This window comes from Nerophis lumbriciformis, linkage group LG19 (assembly GCF_033978685.3).
Source record: "Nerophis lumbriciformis linkage group LG19, RoL_Nlum_v2.1, whole genome shotgun sequence".
NCBI classification, from domain to species: Eukaryota; Metazoa; Chordata; class Actinopteri; order Syngnathiformes; family Syngnathidae; genus Nerophis; species Nerophis lumbriciformis.
In genome coordinates this window covers 37,220,555-37,244,124 of record NC_084566.2, presented here as the reverse complement: position 1 = coordinate 37,244,124, position 23,570 = coordinate 37,220,555, and the positions used below count along the sequence as shown (strand labels likewise).

Genomic DNA, 23,570 nt, shown 5'->3' with positions numbered 1-23,570 from the left:
TTTTATCCATAGATTTATCACATTTAATTTTTTATTATCTATAGCAGGGGTGTCAAAAGTGTGCCCCGGAGGCCATTTGCGGCCCACAGTTAATGTTTTAAAGGCCCACGGCACATTCTAAAAATACTATTAAAATAAACAAAAACATAACAAAAGTGAAATAAAAAAGCTTAAAGGTTAAATGTAATTTAGAAAAAAGTTGCAATGTTGACTAATAAAAAAAAAGCTGTGTTTTTTTTCTTTCAAACTGTCATTGCTCAAACCTATCCAAGGTTTTGATTACTTCACATCAAAAAATTTTTGGTGGAAGATTTTGCAAATTTGGTAAATAAATAACCCAAAAATTTATATTTTGTTGTTTTCTTACTATACCGAAAATTAACCGAAACGTGACCTCTAAACCGAGGTACGTACCGAACCGAAATGTTTGTGTACCGTTACACCCCTAAATGTACATTTATTTGCTCAAAGCAGTTTTATCTAAAGTCCTGTCAGGGTTTATTTTGAAGTGAAATTTGCCGGTGACTACAACAATTTGGATTAATATTGGTGTATATATACAGCACGCAGTCAACGCAACAATCTTTTGTGATTAACCACATGTGCTAACTCATTATTTTTGTCAGCCCTAATAATAATAATACAGTTCATAGAATACTAAAAAAAATACAGAAAATTACAAAAAAAAATTGTATTACATGATAAAACATACAATTATGGTGCAGTTTCTACTAGTTTAATGGTAATTGAAAGGAAATACTAATACATCATACCTGCCAACTACTCCGGTTTTCCCGTAATTAGTACGGTTTTCATCAACCTATTCCGGGTTACGGTTGCAGTGATAAAAAATACGTTTTTTCATTAATTAAAAAAAAATATTTTTTTAAAATGCGCGAGGCTATTTATAGCACCGCTGCCAAGCACGAGGCACCTGTTGCCATTGTTTCCAAACGAGCGAACGATCATGGAATCAGCCGGAGAAAAATCGCAAACGAGTCTTAAACCGAAAAGAAAACTGCAGTCATTCCGTGAAGAATATTCAAAAGCCTATCCGGGAATAATTATCCGTTCCAAAAAGGGTGAAAACTACGCGAATTGCACCTTGTGCAGACAAGATTTTTTGATCTGACACGGAGGAATTAGCGATGTAAAAGACCACGTTGGGACAAAAAAACACAAGTCTAATGCCGTTGCTAGCGATACAAGTGGAAAACTTTCAACGTTTTTCGGATTTTAGCCACAAAAAGGTAATGACACCAATGTTATCTATTGGAATTGTTTAGTACTATTATACTGTTAAAAGTGTTTATACTATTTATGCTTTCAAGTCCAAGTTGAAGAAATCTTGTTAAATGTTGACATCATAACTACCAAAATACAGAAGTATGTCCTTAATATTTTTGCAGTGCTATTTCTGTTGAAAAGTTAAAATGATTACATTAGAGATGTGATGTGCCACTTTTCAAGTGTCTGATGGCTTAAATTAATTTCCATTAATTTTTCATATTTTGAATTCTTTTGAAAGGCTTACAAAAAAACTACATTTGAATTGTAATTCCATGCTATTGACAGGACTATTAATTTTAATGAAGTTAGCTTACCATGTTTACAGTATGATAATTGTGATAGAAATGTGAATTTTAGGCACAGAATATTTTATACAATTGAACAAGGCAGTAGATTATACAAGCTTGGACAGAAAGTTAATAATGACACCAATTTTTTTTTTTATGGAATTGTTTAGTACTGTTTTACCATTTGTTTACTGTAAAAAGTGTTTATACTTTCAATTAACCAATTGAAGTCTTGTGAAAGGTTGACAGGATAACTGGCATTAACTGTCAAAATAATTTCAAACTATTGAAGTTAGCTTACAGAATAAACATGTCAATCAACCCATATGATTTTTGCTGTAATATTTTTGTTTTGAAAAGTCACTGTGACTGATAGAAAAGTGATGGTTTTAGCAACATTTTAACCTGTCTGAATGCTAATAATCATTTTGCGTCGGGGGGCGAAGCCTGAACCCCCCACCAGGACTTTGTCCTGGACCTACCGGGGCCTGCGGCCCCTGGACCCTGGCTACTAGGTTTTTCTGATTTCAAAGGTTGGCAGGTATGATACATGTACAATGCAATAAATAAACATTAGACTGGTATTACAAAAAAGTCATGAAATTATTGCAGAAAAAGTAGTATGGGGTTGTGGGTTATTTTAAGTCACATAATTCATCAACTCCAATACTATGGAGTTGCAGAGGCCACCAAAGAACATTTGGTGCATGAGGGGCATTTTTTAAAGTGTGTGTGTGTGTGTGAGAGAGAGAGAGAGAGAGAGAGGGTGCCAGAGCTCACAGACAATTGTTAGGTAATGGTCAGCGTTGTCGCAGCTGTGCTCATACGTACCTGAGAAGGCATCGGTTTCCTGTGGTGCAGCCTCCCAAACATCTGCCTACGTCCACTTCCTGCGGAGCATTAGCAACACAAGAGAGAGCAGCCGTCAGCTCACCAATATTGACACAACGGCCAGCTGCCGTTTAGCATGGCCACCACTTTGATTTGACACCTGTGTGCAGTGCAGGGGAGCCATTTGTGTTTGGATGCTAAGCAGAGACCCCCCCCACCCTCCCACACACCCCAAGAGGCCTTAAGGCCGCGTTCACACTTGTGCTTCAGTAAAAACCACACGTGGTGCAATTGGCTTGATGGTAATGCTGGTATTTTTGTCATGTGACCAAATGCCGTGCGGTAGGATTTTACTTTTCTTTTTTTTTTTTTCTCAAAAAATGTCATCTAGAGGTTAGTTTTAGTGTATGTATAACATTAATAATATATACATACTATGCAAATATAAAAAAAAGCTTGTGAAAAATGAGTTGGAATTTCTCAAGAAAAAGGTCACAAAAATTTAATCTAGAGGTTAGTTTTATATTCTGCTCTATTTACCAGCCTAGAATTCATGAAAAACTTCTAAAATATCATTTTAAAGAGTGCCATTTCGTAAAACACACACACACACTTACACACACACACACACACACACACACACACACGCACACACACGCTATATATAGATAGATATATAAAGATTTGTATTTACAACATTAATAATATATACATACTATGCAAATATGAAAAAGCTTGTTGTGAAAAATTTGTTGGAATTTCACAAGAAAAAGGTCACAAAAATTGAATCTAGAGGTTAGTTTTATATTTTGCTCTATTTACCAGCCTAGAATTCATGAAAAACTTCTAAAATATCATTTTAAAGAGTGCCATTTCGTAAAACACACACACACACACACACACACACACACACTTACACACACTTACACACACACACACACGCGCTATATATAGATAGATATATACAGATTTGTATTTACAACATTAATAATACATACATACTATGCAAATATAAAAAAGCTTGTTGTGAAAAATGAGTTGGAATTTCACAAGAACAATGTCACAATATCACAAGAAAAACGTAGAATTTTGACAGTATTACAATAAAAGTCATAATTCTACTCAACGCAAGTAAAAAATTTTACAAGAAAAACTGAACATTTGTGCAATATTATGATAAAAGTTGGAATTGTACTCAATAACAGTCACAATTTAACAAGAAAAGCTTAAAATGTTGGCAATGTTACGAAAAGAGTCGTAATTTTACTCGACAAAAGTCACAATTTTAAAACGTAGACAATTTTGGCAATATTATAATAATAATCGGAATTTTACCTGGCAACATTTTGACAAAAGTCATAATTTTTCTCAAAAAATATCACTATTTTACAAGAAAAAAAAGATTGGCAATATTGTGATAATAGTCAGAATTTTTTTGACAAATGTCACCATTTTGCATTAAAAAGTAATAATTTTTACGAGAAAATATTGCAATATTACAGAAACAGAAAAAATATGAGAAATTGTTCCCAATTTTATAAGAAAAAAGTTGACACATTGTGAGAAAAAAAAACTGCTTTTAGTTATTTTATTTTTGTTGTTGAATTTTTTGTTTGTAATTGTTTTTTAATCTTCATTATTTACTTCAAGTTATTACAGTATGTCTATACATACATATGTATATATATGTTTTTTTAATTAATTTTGCCATAGGGGGCGCATTTTAATTTCTTCCACACACTTATTATTACATATGTTGGCCAGAGAGGGAGCACTTTTAAAACCGACACACAGTCCATCCATCCATCCATTTCCTACCGCTTGTCCCGTTCGGGGTCAATTTGAAAATTCCCTCCTTTTTGGGACCACCCTAATTTTGATATATTTCACCAGCAGGGGTGCTAATGAGACATTCTCTATTGGATGCAATGGTTCTCCATATTGGGACCATGATTTATGTCCTAACTTGTTCACTGGTCCTCATATGGAAGATACTTTTCCTTGTTGATGTCTCAAGAAGGGTAGAAATACAAGAACACACACGCACGCACGCACACACGCACGCACACACACACACACACACACACACACACACACACACACACACACACACACACATTGTTGTATTAGTTACCTTCTTGAGACCTCTGAAAAATACCTGCCTCTTTAGGACCACCCTTTCTAGATATATAAACATTTGTATTTACAACATTAATAATATATACATACTGTGCAAATATAAAAAAAGCTTGTTGTAAAAAATTAGTTGGAATTTGACAAGAAAAAGGTCACAAAAATGTAATCTAGAAGTTAGTTTTATATTCTGCTCTATTTATTTACCAGCCTAGAATTCATGAAAAACTTCTAAAATATAATTTTAAAGAGTGCCATTTCGTAAAACACACACACACGCGCGCACACACACACACACACGCACACACGTTTTTGTATTGCTTACCTTCTTGAGACCTCCGAAAAATGCCTACCATTTTAGGACCACCCTTTCTAGATATGTATTTACAACATTAATAATATATACGTACTATGCAAATATAAAAAAGCTTTGGAATTTCACAAGAAAAATTTCACAATATCACAAGAAAAACGTAGAAATTTGACAGTATTATAAAAAAAGTCGTAATTTTACTCAACGCAAGTCAAAATTTTACAAGGAAAAAACGAAAATTTGTGTAATATGATAAAAGTTGGAATTTTACTCAATAACAGTCACAATTTAACAAGAAAAGCTTAAAATGTTGGCAATGTTACGAAAAGAGTCGTGATTTTACTCGACAAAAGTCACAATTTTAAAACGTAGACAATTTTGGCAATATTATAATAATAATCGGAATTTTACCCGGCAACATTTTGACAAAAGTCATAATTTTTCTCAAAAAATATCACTATTTTACAAGAAAAGAAAAATTGGCAATATTGTGATAATAGTCAGAATTTTATGACAAATGTCACCATTTTGCATTAAAAAGTAATAATTTTACATAAAAAAAGTAATAATTTTTACGAGAAAATATTGCAATATTACAGAAACAGAAAAAATATGAGAAATTGTTCCCAATTTTATAAGAAAAAAGTTGACACATTGTGAGAAAAAAAAACTGCTTTTAGTTATTTTATTTTTGTTGTTGAATTTTTTGTTTGTAATTGTTTTTTAATCTTCATTATTTACTTCAAGTTATTACAGTATGTCTATATATACATATGTATATATATGTTTTTTTAATTAATTTTGCCATAGGGGGCGCATTTTAATTTCTTCCACACACTTATTATTACATATGTTGGCCAGAGAGGGAGCACTTTTAAAACCGACACACAGTCCATCCATCCATCCATTTCCTACCGCTTGTCCCGTTCGGGGTCAATTTGAAAATTCCCTCCTTTTTGGGACCACCCTAATTTTGATATATTTCACCAGCAGGGGTGCTAATGAGACATTCTCTATTAGACGCAATGGTTCTCCATATTGGGACCATGATTTATGTCCTAACTTGTTCACTGGTCCTCATATGGAAGATACTTTTCCTTGTTGATGTCTCAAGAAGGGTAGAAATACAAGAACACACACACACACACACACACACACACACACATTGTTGTATTGGTTACCTTCTTGAGACCTCTGAAAAATACCTGCCTCTTTAGGACCACCCTTTCTAGATATATAAACATTTGTATTTACAACATTAATAATACATACATACTATGCAAATATAAAAAAAGCTTGTTGTGAAAAATTAGTTGGAATTTCACAAGAAAAAGGTCACAAAAATTTAATCTAGAAGTTGGTTCTATATTCTGCTCTATTTACCAGCCTAGAATTCATGAAAAACTTCTAAAATATCATTTTAAAGAGTGCCATTTCGTAAAACGCACACACGGTTTTGTATTGCTTACCTTCTTGAGACCTCCGAAAAATGCCTACCTCTTTAGGACCACCTTTTCTAGATATATAAAGATGTGTATTTACAACATTAATAATACATACGTGCTATGCAAATATAAAAAAGTTTGTTGTGAAAAATTAGTTGGAATTTCACAAGAAAAATTTCACAATATCACAAGAAAAACGTAGAATTTTGACAGTATTATAATAAAAGTCGTAATTTTACTCAACGCAAGTCAAAATTTTACAAGGAAAAACTGAACATTTGCGTAATATTATAATAAAAGTTGGAATTTTACTCAATAACAGTCGCAATTTAACAAGAAAAGCTTAAAATGTTGTCAATTTTATGAAAAGAGTACACGCTTGTATTTGTTACCTTCTTGAGACCTGCGAAAAATGCCTACCTCTTTAGGACCACCCTTTTCTAGATATATAAAGATGTGTATTTACAACATTAATAATATATACATACTGTGCAAATATAAAAAAAGCTTGTTGTGAAAATGAGTTGGAATTTCACAAGAAAAAGGTCACAATTTCACAAGAAAATGTTGTCATTTTACTCAACGCAAGTCAACATTTTACAAGAAAAACTGCACATTTGTGCAATATTATCATAAAAGTTTGAATTTTTTCTCAATAACAGTCACAATTTTATAAGAAAACTTTAAAATTTTGGTAATATTATAATTATCGGAATTTTACTTGGCAAAATGATGACAAGTCATAAATTCATTCAAAAAATGTCACTATTTTACAAGAACAACAAAAAAATTGGCAATATTGTGATAAAAGTCAGAATTTTATATGACAAATGTCACCATTTTGCATTAAAAAGTAATAATTTTACGAGAAAATGTTGCAATATTACAGAAACAGAAAGACTATGAGAAATTGTTTTTTTGGAGTTATTTGTTGGTTTTTGGTTTTTAATATTTATTTTCTTCAAGTTATTACAGTTTGTCCCTATATACATGTTTCTTTAAATTAATTTTGGCCAAAGGGGGTGCATTTCAATTTCTTACACACACTTTTTATTACTAATGTTGACCAGAGGGGGAGCAGTTAAAATTCTTTACACACACTTCTTATTTCATATATTGACCATAGGGTCAATATATACACTTTTAAAACCGACACACAGTCAATTTTTGAAAAATACCTCCTTTTTGGGAGCACCCTAATTTTGATAGATTTCACCACCAGGGGTGCAAATGAGACATTGTCTATTAGATGCAATGGTTTCATGTATTGGGACCATGATTTATGTCCTAACTTGTTCACCGGTCCTCATATGGAAGATACTTTTCCTTGTTGATGTCTCAAGAAAGGTAGAAATACAAGAACACACACGCACACACACACTCTTGTATTTGTTACCTTCTTGAGACCTGCGAAAAATGCCTACCTCTTTAGGACCACCCTTTCTAGATATATAAAAATTTGTATTTACAACATTAATAATATATACGTATTATGCAAACATCAAAAAGCTTGTTGTGAAAAATGAGTTGGAATTTCACAAGAAAAAGGTCACAATTTCACAAGAAAATGTCATCATTTTACTCAACGCAAGTCAACATTTTACAAGAAAAACTGCACATTTGTGCAATATTATCATAAAAGTTTGAATTTTTTTCTCAATAACAGTCACAATTTTATAAGAAAACTTTAAAATTTTGGTAATATTATAATAATCGGAATTTTACTTGGCAAAATGATGACAAGTCATAAATTCACTCAAAAATGTCACTATTTTACAAGAACAACCAAAAAATTGGCAATATTGTGATAAAAGTCTGAATTTTATATGACAAATGTCACCATTTTGCATTTAAAAGTAATAATTTTACAAGAAAATATTGCAATATTACAGAAACAGACAGAATATGAGAAATTGGGGGTTTTTTTTTGAGTTTTTTGTTGGGTTTTGGTTTTTAATATTCATTATTTACTTCGTTATTACAGTATGTCCCTATATACATATTTCTTTAAATTAATTTTGGCCAAAGGGGGTGCATTTCAATTTCTTACACACACTTTTTATTACATATGTTGACCAGAGGGGGAGCACTTCACATTTTTACACACATTTGTTATTTCATATATTGACCATAAGGTCAATATATACACTTTTAAAACCGACACATAGTCAATTTTTTGAAAAATCCCTCCTTTTTGGGACCACCCTAATTTTGATAGATTTCACCACCAGGGGTGCCAATGAGACATTGTCTATTCGATGCAATGGTTTTCTGTATTGGGACCATGATTTATGTCCTAACTTGTTCACCGGTCCTCATATGGAAGCTACTTTTCCTTGTTGATGTCTCAAGAAGGGTAGAAATACAAGAACACACACACACACACACACACAGAGTTGAAGAGCAGCGCCAAGACAACACTCCCTTTTCTTACGTAATTTCCTCATGCTGTCATTTTAACACTGTGGCAGTAAACAACATATTCATGAAGTCAGGACTTGTCACCTTTCCTGACCTTTTACGTGGCATAATGCAAATATTGTTAACACAAATATAGAATTTGTCGTTTATTTTTAACATTCCGCGACGTTTACCATCTTAGATTTCAAGAAGAGCTTGTAAAACATACTTTTACAGAAAAATAACACGTGTGTCTCCATGCCTTGACTAATAAGGCTCCGCTTACATCCAGGATTTCGTACTGTGGTTTGAATGAAAAAATACAAAAAAAATAAAAACAATCTTGATGCGTACTTTGGTGCGGTGAGTATTTTTGTCATGTGACCAAAGGCTGCGCATGTAAATAACATTTACATAATGTAACTCCATTGGGCAGATTTTAAATGAAATACTCCAGACAGTTTAATTAGTATTATGCTATATTAACCATCTTCACAAAAAGCTTCTAAAACAAGGCGAATTAACTGGCGTACCGTGGGCCACACATGGCCGCCAGTCCCCCCGAATTTAGTTAAAAACTTGAAAATTTTTGCAGCTAATTCCTAAAAAGATGATAGTTGGATGGAGGAACTTGGACCTTTGATGTCTTCAACTGGGGGCTCTTAACCCCCAGCAGGTCCGCAGAGGTACTGCATGGGGATCATGATTTTTATTTTGGTTAATTAGACCTTTTAAATATATATATTGGAGATGTCCGATAATGACTTTTTTACCGATATTCCGATATTGTCCAACTCTTAATTACCGATTCCGATATCAACCGATGCCGATATATACATTCGGGGAATTAACACATTATTATGCCCAATTTTGTTGTGATGCCCCGCTGGATGCATTAAACAATATAACAAGGTTTTCCAAAATAAATCAAGTCAAGTTATGGAAAAAAACGCCAACATGGCACTGCCATATTCATACCTGCCAACTACTCCGGTTTTCCCGTAATTCGTACGGTTTTCATCAACCTATTCCGGGTTACGGTTGCAGTGATAAAAAATGCGGTTTTTCATTAATTAAAAAAAAAAAAAAAGGGTGAAAACTACGCGAATTGCACCTTGTGCAGACAAGATTTTTCGATCGGACACGGAGGAATTAGCGATGTAAAAGACCACGTTGGGATAAAAAAACACAAGTCTAATGCCGTTGCTAGCGATACAAGTGGAAAACTTTCAACGTTTTTCGTCGCCCAAACAGATTCTTTGGATGTGATAAATGCCGAAGTTTTATTTACGGAGGCAATAATTGAGCATGGATTTCCAATCGCACTGGCTGATCACATGGGACAGTTAAATGTTTGTAATGCAACCTTTAAAAATCATTACGCGGTGATCGCGGTCCCAAAAATAAACTTTTCTTGCATGATAATGTCCAGAAAAATTCGCTTTATATTACTATAGAGTCCTTTTAACGAATGAGTTTGATGGTTTATCACAAACCTTAAATGAAAGAAGTCCTTTGTTCTCCTGCACCATGCGCTTTGGCCTTGCTTCGTGTTTGGTGCGCAATCCTGTCTGTCGGCTGTATTTCACAGCACGACATACTGTTAAAAGTGTTTATACTATTTATGCTTTCAAGTCCAAGTTGAAGAAATCTTGTTAAATGTTGACAGCATAACTACCAAAATACAGAAGTATGTCCTTAATATTTTTGCAGTGGTATTTCTGTTGAAAAGTTCAAATGATTACATTAGAGATGTGATGTGCCACTTTTCAAGTGTCTGATGGCTTAAATTAATTTTCATTAATTTTTCATATTTTGAATTCTTTTGAAAGGCTTACAAAAAAACTACATTTGAATTGTAATTCCATGCTATTGACAGGACTATTAATTTTAATGAAGTTAGCTTACCATGTTTACAGTATGATAATTGTGATAGAAATGTGAATTTTAGGCACAGAATATTTTTTACAATTGAACAAGGCAGTAGATTATACAAGCTTGGACAGAAAGTTAATAATGACACCAATTTTTTTTTTAATGGAATTGTTTAGTACTGTTTTACCATTTGTTTACTGTAAAAAGTGTTTATACTGTTTATACTTTCAATTAACAAATTGAAGTCTTGTGAAAGGTTGACAGGATAACTGGCATTAACTGTCAAAATAATTTCAAACTATTGAAGTTAGCTTACAGAATAAACATGTCAATCAACCCATATGATTTTTGTTGTAATATTTTTGTTTTGAAAAGTCACTGTGACTGATAGAAAAGTGATGGTTTTAGCAACATTTTAACCTGTCTGAATGCTAATAATCATTTTGCGTCGGGGGGCGAAGCCCTGAACCCTCCACCAGGACTTTGTCCTGGACCTACCGGGGCCTGCGGCCCTTGGACCCTGGCTACTAGGTTTTTCTGATTTCAAAAGTTGGCAGGTATGCATATTTATTATTGAAGTCACAAAGTGCATTATTTTTTTTAACATGCCTCAAAACAGCAGCTTGGAATTTGGGACATGCTCTCCCTGAGAGAGCATGAGAAGGTTGAGGTGGGCAGGGTTGGGGGGGCGGGGTTTCAGGGTAGCAAGGGGGTGTATATTGTATATTGCATATTAGGAGGAACAGGGCTTGTGTTTTTGGGATTGTGTTTTTTTTTTTTAATTAATTCCACGTTAAAATCACAGAGTTGGCCAATAAAAACGGAATCCACTTTTAACGCTGTTATCGTGAGGAGAAGGAAATGGTGTTCACAGGGCAGTTCACCTCCTCACAAATACTCGATCATCCTTTTTTATCCATCCATCCATCCATTTTCTACCGCTTATTCCCTTTTGGGGTCGCGGGGGGCGCTGGAGCCTATCTCAGCTACAATCGGGCGGAAGGCGGGGTACACCCTGGACAAGTCGCCACCTCATCGCAGGGCCCCTTTTTTATCCTTTTGAATTAATACAATTATTTCATGTATTTCTTGTTTTTTTTAATTTGTTTTTTTTTTACATTCCAGCGGGCAAGCTCCCTCACTCAGACCTCGAATGACATCAAACACAAATGTGGGGAACAACCGTGGAACTCATCTTTTACTCCAAAGAGCCAAACAATTTCCGAATGACTCATACGTGTCAGCTGATATGATTTTATTTTTTTTGGACTAATTTAATGACGACTAGAAATGCAGGGAAAAGAAATGTTACTACTAATGTTAGCCAGGTATTGTCGTTGACGCGATCAGGATTGTTGCATCTTAACCCTCTTGGGCATATAGGACATCATTTACTAGCGGGAGAAAAGTCCTTTGCCTGTATAAAAAATAAAATAAAATATATATATATATATATATATATATATATATATATATATATATATATATATATATATATATACATGTAAATAGGCGAAGTTGGTAGAGTGGCCGTGCCAGCAATCGGAGGGTTGCTGGTTACTGGGGTTCAATCCCCACCTTCTACCATCCTAGTCAAGTCCGTTGTGTCCTTGGGCAAGACACTTCACCCTTGCTCCTGATGGCTGGTGGTTTGCGCCTTGCATGGCAGCTCCCGCCATCAGTGTGTGAATGTGTGTGTGAATGGGTGAATGTGGAAATAGTGTCAAAGCGCTTTGAGTACCTTGAAGGTAGAAAAGCGCTATACAAGTATAACCCATTCATCATTTATATATATATATATATATATATATATATATATATACACATGTATATATATATATACACATGTATATATATACATATATGTATATAAATATATATATACATATATGTATATATATATGGATATGTATTTATATGTCCATCCATCCATCCATCCATCTTCTTCCGCTTATCCGAGGTCGGGTCGCGGGGGCAGCAGCCTAAGCAAGGAAACCCAGACTTCCCTCTCCCCAGCCACTTCGTCCAGCTCTTCCTGTGGGACCCCGAGGCGTTCCCAGGCCAGCCGGGAGATATAGTCTTCCCAACGTGTCCTGGGTCTTCCCCGCGGCCTCCTACCGGTCGGACGTGCCCTAAACACCTCCCTAGGGAGGCGTTCGGGTGGCATCCTGACCAGATGCCCGAACCACCTCATCTGGCTCCTCTCGATGTGGAGGAGCAGCGGCTTTACTTTGAGCTCCCCCCGGATGGCAGAGCTTCTCACCCTATCTCTAAGGGAGAGCCCCGCCACCCGGCGGAGGAAACTCATTTCGGCCGCTTGTACCCGTGATCTTGTCCTTTCGGTCATAACCCAAAGCTCATGACCATAGGTGAGGATGGGAACGTAGATCGACCGGTAAATTGAGAGCTTTGCCTTCCGGCTCAGCTCCTTCTTCACCACAACGGATCGATACAGCGTCCGCATTACTGAAGACGCCGCACCGATCCGCCTGTCGATCTCACCATCCACTCTTCCCTCACTCGTGAACAAGACTCCGAGGTACTTGAACTCATCCACATGTATGTATATATATAAATATATATGTGTATGTATATGTATATATAAATATATGTGTATATATGTATATATACATATATATATACATATATGTATATATATATGTATATGTATTTATATGTATATATATACATATATGTGTATGTATATGTATATATAAATATATATGTGTATATATATGTATATATAAATATATGTACCGTATTTTCCGCACTATTAGCCGCACCTAAAAACCACAAATTTACTCAAAAGCTGACAGTGCGGCTTTTAACCCGGTGCGCTTTATATATGGATTAATATTAAGATTCATTTTCATAAAGTTTCGGTCTCGCAACTACGGTAAACAGCCGCCATCTTTTTTCCCCGTAGAAGAGGAAGTGCTTCTTCTTCTACGCAAGCAACCGCCAAGGTAAGCACCCGCCCCCATAGAACAGGAAGCGCTTCTTCTTCTACTGTAAGCAACCACCCGCCCGCGTAGAAGAAGAAAAAGCGCGCGGATATTACCGTACGTTTCATTTCCTTTGTGTGTTTACATCTGTAAAGACCACAAAATGGCTCCTACTAAGCGACAGGGATCCGGTTCATGAAAAGACGCAATCTCTCCATCCGCACACGGATTACTATTTCACAGCAACTGCCTAAAGACTTTCAAGAAAAGCTGGCTACTTTCCGTGCATATTGTAAAAACAAGATAGCTGAAAAAAAGATCCGGCCAGAGAACATTATCAACATGGACGAGGTTCCACTGACTTTTGATATTCCTGTGAACCGCACTCTGGATACAACGGGAGCACGTACGGTGAATATTCGCACCACAGGGAATGAGAAGTCATCCTTCACTGTGGTTCTAGCTTGCCATGCTAATGGCCAGAAACTTCCACCCATGGTGATATTCAAAAGGAAGACCTTGCCAAAAGAGACCTTTCCAGCCGGCGTCATCATAAAAGCTAACTCGAAGGGATGGATGAAGAAAAGATGAGCGAGTGGTTAAGGTAAGTTTAAGTTTACGCGAAGAGGCCGGGTGGCTTTTTTCACGCAGCTCCGTCCATGTTGATATACGATTCCATGCGCGCCCACATCACGCTGGTTTTAATATATTATTAAAGTTTGACTGACCTATTTGACTGTTTTTTTGACATTCCTTTAGCGCAGTTAGATGCGGCTTATAACACGGGGCGGCTTATAGGTGGACAAAGTTTTGAAATATGCCGTTCATTGAAGGCGCGGCTTATAACCCAGGGTGCCTTATGGTGCGGAAAATACGGTATATATATGTATATACACATATATATACATGTACATACATACACATATATATATGTATATATATGTATATACACATATATATACACGTATATATGTGTATGTATGTATATATATATATATATATGGATGTGTATATATACTGTATGTATGTATATATATGTATATGTGTGTATATATATATATATAAGTATGTATATATACATATGGATGTGTATATATATACATGTATATATATATACTGTATGTATGTATATATATGTATATGTGTGTATATATGTGTATGTATATGTATGTATATATATATATGTGTGTATATATATATATATATGCATGTATATATGTATGTACTGTATGTATATATATATGTATATATGTGTATGTATATGTATATATATATATATGTGTATATATATATGTATGTATATGTGTATGTACTGTATATGTATGTATATATATGTATATGTGTGTATATATATGTGTATGTATATGTATATATGTGTAAATATGTATGTGTATATATGCATATATATGTATGTATATATGTGTAAATATGTACAGTATATATACTGTATATGTGTATATATATGTACATATACTGTATGTATGTGTATATATATGTATAATATATATATATAATATATACATATATATATATATAATATATATTTATTTATATTTATATTTATATATATATATATATATTTATTAGGGCTGTCAAAGTTAACGCATTAACTATAAATTTAATTTGTTTTCTTTCTATATTGTCAATTTAAAACAGTTTTTGCTACATTTGTATGCACGTACAACACTTGAAATCGTCGGTGTATCCGTATGTGGAATTCAATTATAGAATGCATGAATCAAACAGAGCCCTTAACAAACTGTTCAAACTTAAAAGTGTTTACAAAGTACGAGGAACAAGAACCCTGATGAACTTCTTAAAACGTCATCTCATTATGTGAATCGCAAATGGTAACATTTATACATGAGGAGTTTATTTCTTATTCAATGATTTAGTTTGATTGTGTCAGAGGAAGAGAACAAACAATATGTTATTAATTGCTACGAAACTGAAAAGGGGTCAGGTTAAATAAACTCTACTCCTCCTAAAACCGTAACCATACAACCATTGTTATACTTTGAAATACTGGTAAAAATGATGTATTATGTCAATACATGTAAGGATTTTTACATTTATTTCAAGGGTCAGTGCTTTAGGAGCCATTTTTACGTTTCATTTTATAAGCTATTTCTTTTGCAAGAGACACAACCGCTGATAAACTGGATATATTGTATTGTCGGGTGTTAAAAACAGCAACAATGTGCACCCAACCGAACTGAACTGTCATAAGATCTGAAACGTGTATTTAGTAAACGGTTCCACCCGCTTGTAGATTGCATGACAATGAATAGGAAGTAGATGAAGTGCCGTCTGCGTGCATAATAGTACTTCATTAGCGTCTGCAGCGTTTCCTCTTTGACTTGAGCGTGTGAAACCAGAATTACAAATGAGCCACCAAGCCTTTTTTCAATAGAGACTAGACGACAGGTTTTCCCCGCCGCCACAGTTAACTCGTTCTTTTTTTGCCTGTCAGAAACCAACCTTGAGTCTTTCCTCCTTGACCCCGTCGCCATGGTGGAGGATTTCATAGTAGTACTCCACGTAGGACCCCCGGTAGCAGCTCTCCTTCAGCTCGCAGGCCGACACCGTCTGGATGACGTCCACTTTGTTGGGGGTTTCCACCAAGGCTGAGTCGAACTTGGTGGGCACGCAGGTGAACCCCTCTGGAACAAAGCATGTAAAACTTACATTCATGAAAATATCCCACTGACAACCAGCAGTGTAGATTTGCTTCTCAGGTAGAACCACGAAAAAGTCAATTAATCTAATTTTGTCTCGGATAATCTGAATTAATCCTTGATTTTAAATCATGTTTCTTGGGGTAACTGTTTGGAAAATGCTGTACACTGCAAAAAGTGAAATCTAAGTAAGATGAAATATCTCAAATAAGGGTGATATTTGCTTATGTTCTGTCTGATAAGATAATTCTTCTTACTAAGCAGATTTTATGTTATAGTGTTTTACTTGTTTTATGTATTTTGGTCCTAAATGATCTCAGTAAGATATTACAGCTTGTTGCTGAGATTTGAGGCCCTATATTGAGTAAAACATGCTTAAAACAAGAATATCAACTGTTGCAAAGCTGTGTCATCAACACTCACAAGTATAAAACTACTTTTTTTAAAGTCATCATTTCTTATTTCAAGCATGAAAAAAAAAATCATGACTTTGACACAATTATGTCTCATAATTAAAACTGATGACAGCCAAATAGACTTTGCTGTTTTATTTTCAATGAAACAATAGAAAATAGGTACTCATAAAGTAGTACAGTTGGCACAGTACAGTAAACTGACAGTTAATATTTAAACATTTAACATTTCTAACAATTTTGAACAGAAATAGTTCATGCACATTCAGATAAGTTCTTCAAAATTACAATAAAAAAAAATTTGGTCTGTATATATGCACACTAATTGACTGAAAGAGCACGCACTTGGTGCGATGATGTCATGTTATCCATGGAAAAATGCATCTTTAGACAACATGATTTGCCTGAGCGGCTCAGAGACCTTGAGAGTAACAAGCGGTTGCCTTGTTGCCTTTCCATTAAAGGGGAACATTATCACAATTTCAGAAGGGTTAAAACCATTAAAAATCAGTTCCCAGTGGCTTATTTTATTTTTCGAAGTTTTTTTCAAAATTTTACCCATCACGCAATATCCCTAAAAAAAGCTTCAAAGTGCCTGATTTCAACCATCGTTATAAACACCCGTCCATTTTCCTGTGACGTCACATAGTGAAGCCAACACAAACAAACATGGCGGATAGAACAGCAAGCTATAGCGACATTAGCTCGGATTCAGACTCGGATTTCAGCGGCTTAAGCGATTCAACAGATTACGCATGTATTGCAACGGATGGTTGTAGTGTGGAGGCAGGTAGCGAAAACGAAATTGAAGAAGAAATTGAAGCTATTGAGCCATATCGGTTTGAACCATATGCAAGCGAAACCGACGAAAACGACACGACAGCCAGCGACACGGGAGAAAGCGAGGACGAATTCGGCGATCGCCTTCTAACCAACGATTGGTATGTGTTTGTTTGGCATTAAAGGAAACTAACAACTATGAACTAGGTTTACAGCATATGAAATACATTTGGCAACAACATGCACTTTGAGAGTGCAGACAGCCCATTTCAGGCGCGCTAAGAACATATATTTTTCCACGATTTCAGCACTCAGGTTAACCATACCTAAATAGACACAAAATACTGCATTACACAAGACTACCCGAATGTACTCGAATGATTGAAAAAAATAAATGTTTTTAAGCTAAATTATTGGTAAACACAGTTAATGTATAATAATTTACGTAAAACCGTGAGTAATGAATAAAGTTGTCATCAATTAATATATTCTGTAGACATACCCTCATCCGCTCTCTTTTCCTGAAAGCTGATCTGTCCAGTTTTGGAGTTGATGTCAGCATCTGCTTTGAGTGTCGCAGGATATCCACACATTCTTGCCATCTCTGTCGTAGCATAGCTTTCGTCGGTAAAGTGTGCGGAACAAACGACTGACCATTTCGTCGGCTTTCCCCACAGCCTCGTATTTTGAACAAATTTCGTCCAATTTCTTGCCACTTTCGCATCTTTGGGCCACTGGTGCAACTTGAATCCGTCCCTGTTCGTGTTGTTACACCCTCCGACAACACACCGACGAAAGTGAGAAAATGGCAGATTGCTTCCCGATGTGACGTTACAACGCGCTCCGAGAGCGAATAATAGAAAGGCGTTTAATTCGCCAAAATTCACCCATTTAGAGTTTGGAAATCGGTTAAAAAAAAATATATGGTGTTTATTCTGCAACGTCAAGGTATATATTGACGCTTACATAGGTCTGGTGATAATGTTCCCCTTTAAGAAAAATTTACTAGTTTTTAGTATAAGTTTGCTGGTTTCAAGAAATGTAATGCCGAGCGCATATCATTATGTCAAGATAATGGCACTAGCATTTACTTCATTTAAGAATATTTTTCAACATATTGAGCAAAAACGTCTCTTTTTTTTCTACCAAGAAAAGTGCACTTGTTATTAGTGAGAATATACTTATTTTAAGGTATTTTTGGGTTCATTGAGGTTAGCTAATTTTACTTGTTTTGGAAAGTCTTGACAAAAGCCAAATTTTCTTGTTCTATTGGCAGATAATTTTGCTTAGTTCAAATAAAATACCCCTCATTTTTGTATTTATTTTTCTTGTTTTTGAACACTGACTTTTTGCAGTGTCGTTGTCATCAAATGGAAATGGGGGTCCACATGGGCGTGATTTGGGGGCAGGTGGGCAAAGGGAATATGTCCCCGGCACTTTTTGGAGTGACAGTGGTTCACTTTTTACTAGAGATGTCCGATATTGTCCAACTCTTCGATTCCGAAATCAACCGATACCGATATATACAGTCGTGGAATTAACACATTATTATGCCTAATGTTGTTGTGATGCCCCGCTGGATGCATTAAACAATGTAACAAGGTTTTCCAAAATAAATCAACTTAAGTTATGGGGAAAAAAATGCCAACATTGCACTGCCATATTTATTATTGAAGTCACAAAGTGCATTATTTTTTTTAACATGCCTCAAAACAGCAGCTTGGAATTTGAGACATGCTCTCCCTGAGAGAGCATGAGGAGGTTGAGGTGGGTTGGGAGGGGTAGGGGGTAGCGGGGGGTGTGTATATTGTAGCGTCCCGGAAGAGTTAGTGCTGCAAGGGGTTCTGGGTATTTGTTCTGTTGTGTTTATGTTGTGTTACGGTGCGGATGTTCTCCCGAAATGTGTTTGTCATTCTTGTTTGGTGTGGGTTCACAGTGTGGCGCATATTTGTAACAGTGTTAAAGTTGTTTATACGACCACCCTCAGTGTGACCGGTATGGCTGTTGACCAAGTATATTCACTTGTGTGTGTGAAAAGCCGTAGATATTATGTGATTGGGCCGGCACGCAAAGGCAGTGCCTTTAAGGTTTATTGCCGCTCTGTACTTCTCCCTGCATCCGTGTACACGGCGGCGTTTTAAAAGTCATACATTTTACTTTTTGAAACCGATACCGATAATTTCCGATATTACATTTTAAAGCATTTATCGACCGATAATATCGGCAGCCCGATATTATCGGACATCTCTACTTTTTACTGTCTAAAAGTAATGTAAAGCTATTGAATGGAGACAAGTCAAACACTTGTGCCAGGTGGAAAACCTAAAGCTGGGGTCTCAAACTCAATTTAAACAACATAAGATTTGTTTAAAAGAATTCCAATCCGTCCAAATGTCTTTATTTTTATTTTGTTAACACAAAATAAGATGGAAAAATTAATAAACAAATTAATGATTACTATTAATCTAATAATACAATTATTATTAATATAATATTATTACAGACAGACTACATTAGGCTACATTGAGTTCCTTACTTTTGATTTATCCCGCCACGTACGCATCACTTTGTTTTATTTTGTCAGAGAGAGACATCTTTTCGTATATTCCCCCACTGGGCAGCAACTTAAAACACTTTTTTGTTTTGGAAGTGTTGTGAACGGACCGGCCTGGAAAAGAAGCAGGCAGCCAGACAGGGAAGAAAAGTCTCCATGACAACGCTGCTGTCACTTTCACTCATTAAGAAATGTTTTTCTCTGCTTGCGTCAAGCCAGGCCGTAGTCCCGCCCCCAAGAGCCATATACCCCACCGTGATTGGTTGGTTCGTCCTGCTCTGCACACAACACTGTAAAGTGCCGCACTAACATGAAACTTTTATACTAAGGTGGGGCCCACAAAATATTAGAGATGGCCGATAAATGCTTTAAAATGTAATATCGGAAATTATCGGTATATGTTTCAAAAAGTAAAATTAATGACTTTTTAAAACGCCGCTGTACGGAGTGGTACATATCCGGTAAAACACGGACGTAGGGCATACTTGCCAACCCTCCCGGGAGACTCCCGAATTTCAGTGCCCCTCCCGAAAATCTCATGGTTGGGAAAACTACGGCCAGAGGGCCACATCCGGCTTGTTGGTCCATTTAATCCGGCTCTCCAAATATTAAAACAGATTTAAGCAAAGATCTGTTTTGAGAATTGCCACAACAAAACTGGTACTAGACTTTGACACACGGGCAAAAATGGGTGATTAACCACACAGCTCCCACATAATAGAATGTAAGTGTTAACCCTTTAATACCATTTGTATGATTATTTGCTGATATGATATAATACTCGGGGTGTAACGGTATTTGTATTGAACCGTTGCGGTACGGGGGTTCCGGTTCGGTTCGGAGGTGTACCGAACGAGTTTCCACACGGACATATTAAGTAGCGTAACGCACGTTGTGTAAACAATGCACACCGAGGCACAACAACCGACTCAGTGGCCTAGTGGTTAGAGTGTCCGCCCTGAGATCGGTAGGTTGTGGGTTCAAACCCCGGCCGAGTCATACCGAAGACTATAAAAATGGGACCCATTACCTCCCTGCTTGGCACTCAGCATCAAGGGTTGGAATTGGGGGTTAAATCACCAAAAATGATTCCCGGGCGCGGCCACCGCTGCTGCCCACTGCTCCCCTCACCTCCCAGGGGGTGATCAAGGGTGATGGGGCAAATGCAGAGAATAATTTCGCCACACCTAGTGTGTGTGTGACAATCATTGGTACTTTAACTTTAACTTTTTAACACACGGCATGCTATCAGCTAACGGGCTAGGATAGACTGGCCATACGTTCCTCTTTTCCCCGGACATGTCCTCTTTTGCAGAGCTGTCGGAGTTTCTTAAATGCCTCAAATGTCCGGCATTTTGAGTTAGGGTTGCGTGTATTTTCAATGTACGTTCAGGGTTAAGAAGGGGTTAAAAACAAAACAAATTGTGCGAGCAGCAGCATTGGTGAGGGAGGGGCAGAGACAGAGAGAGAGAGAGAGAGTTATGATAAACGCGCATGCGTCGCCAGGCTCTGCTTTTTATCCATAGATTTATCACATTTAATTTTTTATTATCTATAGCAGGGGTGTCAAAAGTGTGCCCCGGAGGCCATTTGCGGCCCACAGCTAATGTTTTAAAAGGCCCACGGCACATTCTAAAAATACTATTAAAATAAACAAAGACATAACAAAAGTGAAATAAAAAAGCTTAAAAGTTGCAATGTAATTTAGAAAAAGTTACAATGTTGACGAATAAAACAAAGCTGTTTTTTCTTCTTTCAAACTGTCATTGCTCAAAACATAATATTGAATCAAAATCAATGTTATTATGAATTATTGACCTATCCAAGGTTCCCATTACTTCACATCAAATATTCCAATAAGAAAAATATTTTTAGTGGAAGATTGTGCAAATTTGGTAAATAAGTAACCCAAAAATGTATATTTTGTTGTTTTCTTACTGTACCGAAAATGAACCGAACCGTGACCTCTAAACCGAGGTACGTACCGAACCAACATTTTTGTGTGCCGTTAAACCCCTATATAATAGTTTTGAAAATAGATGTATTATGACTAAAACAGCCCATGTTTGAGAAGCCTACTATTAGTTCCAACAGATTTGATATGCTTTGAAATGCATCATGTTCCAATGTGGCCCCTGAGCAAAAAAGAGTTTGCCCACCCCTGAGTTAGAGTATGTGATCATTATGTGGGGAGTAGTGTTGTAACGATACCGATATTTTGGTACCGGTACTAAAAAAATTTCGGTACTTTTCTAAATAAAGGGGACCACAAAAAAATTGCATTATTGGTTTTATTTTAACTAGAAATCTTAGGGTACATTAAACATATGTTTCTTATTGCAGTTAAGTCCTTAAATAAAATAGTGAACATACAAGACAAATTGTCTTTTAGTAGTAAGTAAACAAACAAAGGCTCCTAATTAGTCTGCTGACGTATACAGTAACATATTGTGTCATTTATACACCTATTATTTTGTCAACATTATTAAGGACAAGTGGTAGAAAATGAATTATTAATCTACTTGTTCATTTACTGTTAATATCTGCTTACTTTCTCTTTTAACATGTTCTATCTCCACTTCTGTTAAAATGTAATAATCACTTATTCTTCTCTTCTTTGATACTTTACATTAGTTTTGGATGATACCACAAGAGAGTCCAGTCCATAGTGGATCTAACATAATAGTGTGAGAGTCCAGTCCATAGTGGATCTAACATAATAGTGAGAGTCCAGTCCATAGTGGATCTAACATAATAGTGTGAGAGTCCAGTCCATAGTGGATCTAACATAATAGTGAGAGTCCAGTCCATAGGGGATCTAACATAATAGTGTGAGAGTCCAGTCCATAGTGGATCTAACATAATAGTGAGAGTCCAGTCCATAGTGGATCTAACATAATATTGTGAGAGTCCAGTCCATAGTGGATCTAACATAATAGTGTGAGAGTCAAGTCCATAGTGGATCTAACATAATCGTGTGAGAGTCCAGTCCATAGTCGATCTAACATAGTAGTGTGAGAGTCCAGTCCATAGTGGATCTAGCATAATAGTGTGAGAGTCCAGTCCATAGTGGATCTAACATAATAGTGTGAGAGTCCAGTTCATAGTGGATCTAACATAATAGTGTGAGAGTCCAGTCCATAGTGGATCTAACATAATAGTGTGAGAGTCCAGTCCATAGTGGATCTAACATAATAGTGTGAGAGTCCAGTCCATAGTGGATCTAGCCTAATATTGTGAGAGTCCAGTCCATAGTGGATCTAACAATATTGTGAGAGTCCAGTCCACAGTGGATCTAACAATATTGTGAGAGTCCAGTCCATAGTGGATCTAACATAACAGTGTGAGAGTCCAGTCCATAGTGGATCTAACATAATAATGTGAGAGTCCAGTCCATAGTGGATCTAGTTAATAGTGTGAGAGTCCAGTCCATAGTGGATCTAACAATATTGTGAGAGTCCAGTCCATAGTGGATCTAACATAACAGTGTGAGAGTCCAGTCCATAGTGGATCTAACTTAATAGTGTGAGAGTCCAGTCCATAGTGGATCTAACATAATAGTGTGAGAGTCCAGTCCATAGTGGATCTAACATAATAGTGAGAGAGTCCAGTCCATAGTGGATCTA

General features: G+C 36.0%; 2 protein-coding genes across 2 annotated transcripts in view; one reads left to right on the top strand and one right to left on the bottom strand.

The window, feature by feature from the left end:
- pnhd (pinhead) overlaps nucleotides 1-23,570 on the bottom strand; it is a 49,198-nt gene that overhangs the window by 3,140 nt on the left and 22,488 nt on the right. The window contains exons 5-6 of the mRNA XM_061978855.1: nucleotides 16,001-16,182; nucleotides 2,409-2,467 (exon numbers count right to left, since the gene is read on the bottom strand). Coding sequence (XP_061834839.1) covers nucleotides 2,409-2,467; nucleotides 16,001-16,182 — 241 coding nt within the window. The remainder of the gene's footprint in view (nucleotides 1-2,408; nucleotides 2,468-16,000; nucleotides 16,183-23,570) is intronic.
- LOC133618466 (serine/threonine-protein kinase NIM1-like) overlaps nucleotides 16,089-23,570 on the top strand; it is an 88,242-nt gene continuing 80,760 nt past the window's right edge. The window contains exon 1 of the mRNA XM_061978848.2: nucleotides 16,089-16,160. Within this exon, the coding sequence (XP_061834832.1) occupies nucleotides 16,113-16,160 (48 nt within the window). The 5' untranslated portion in view covers nucleotides 16,089-16,112. The remainder of the gene's footprint in view (nucleotides 16,161-23,570) is intronic.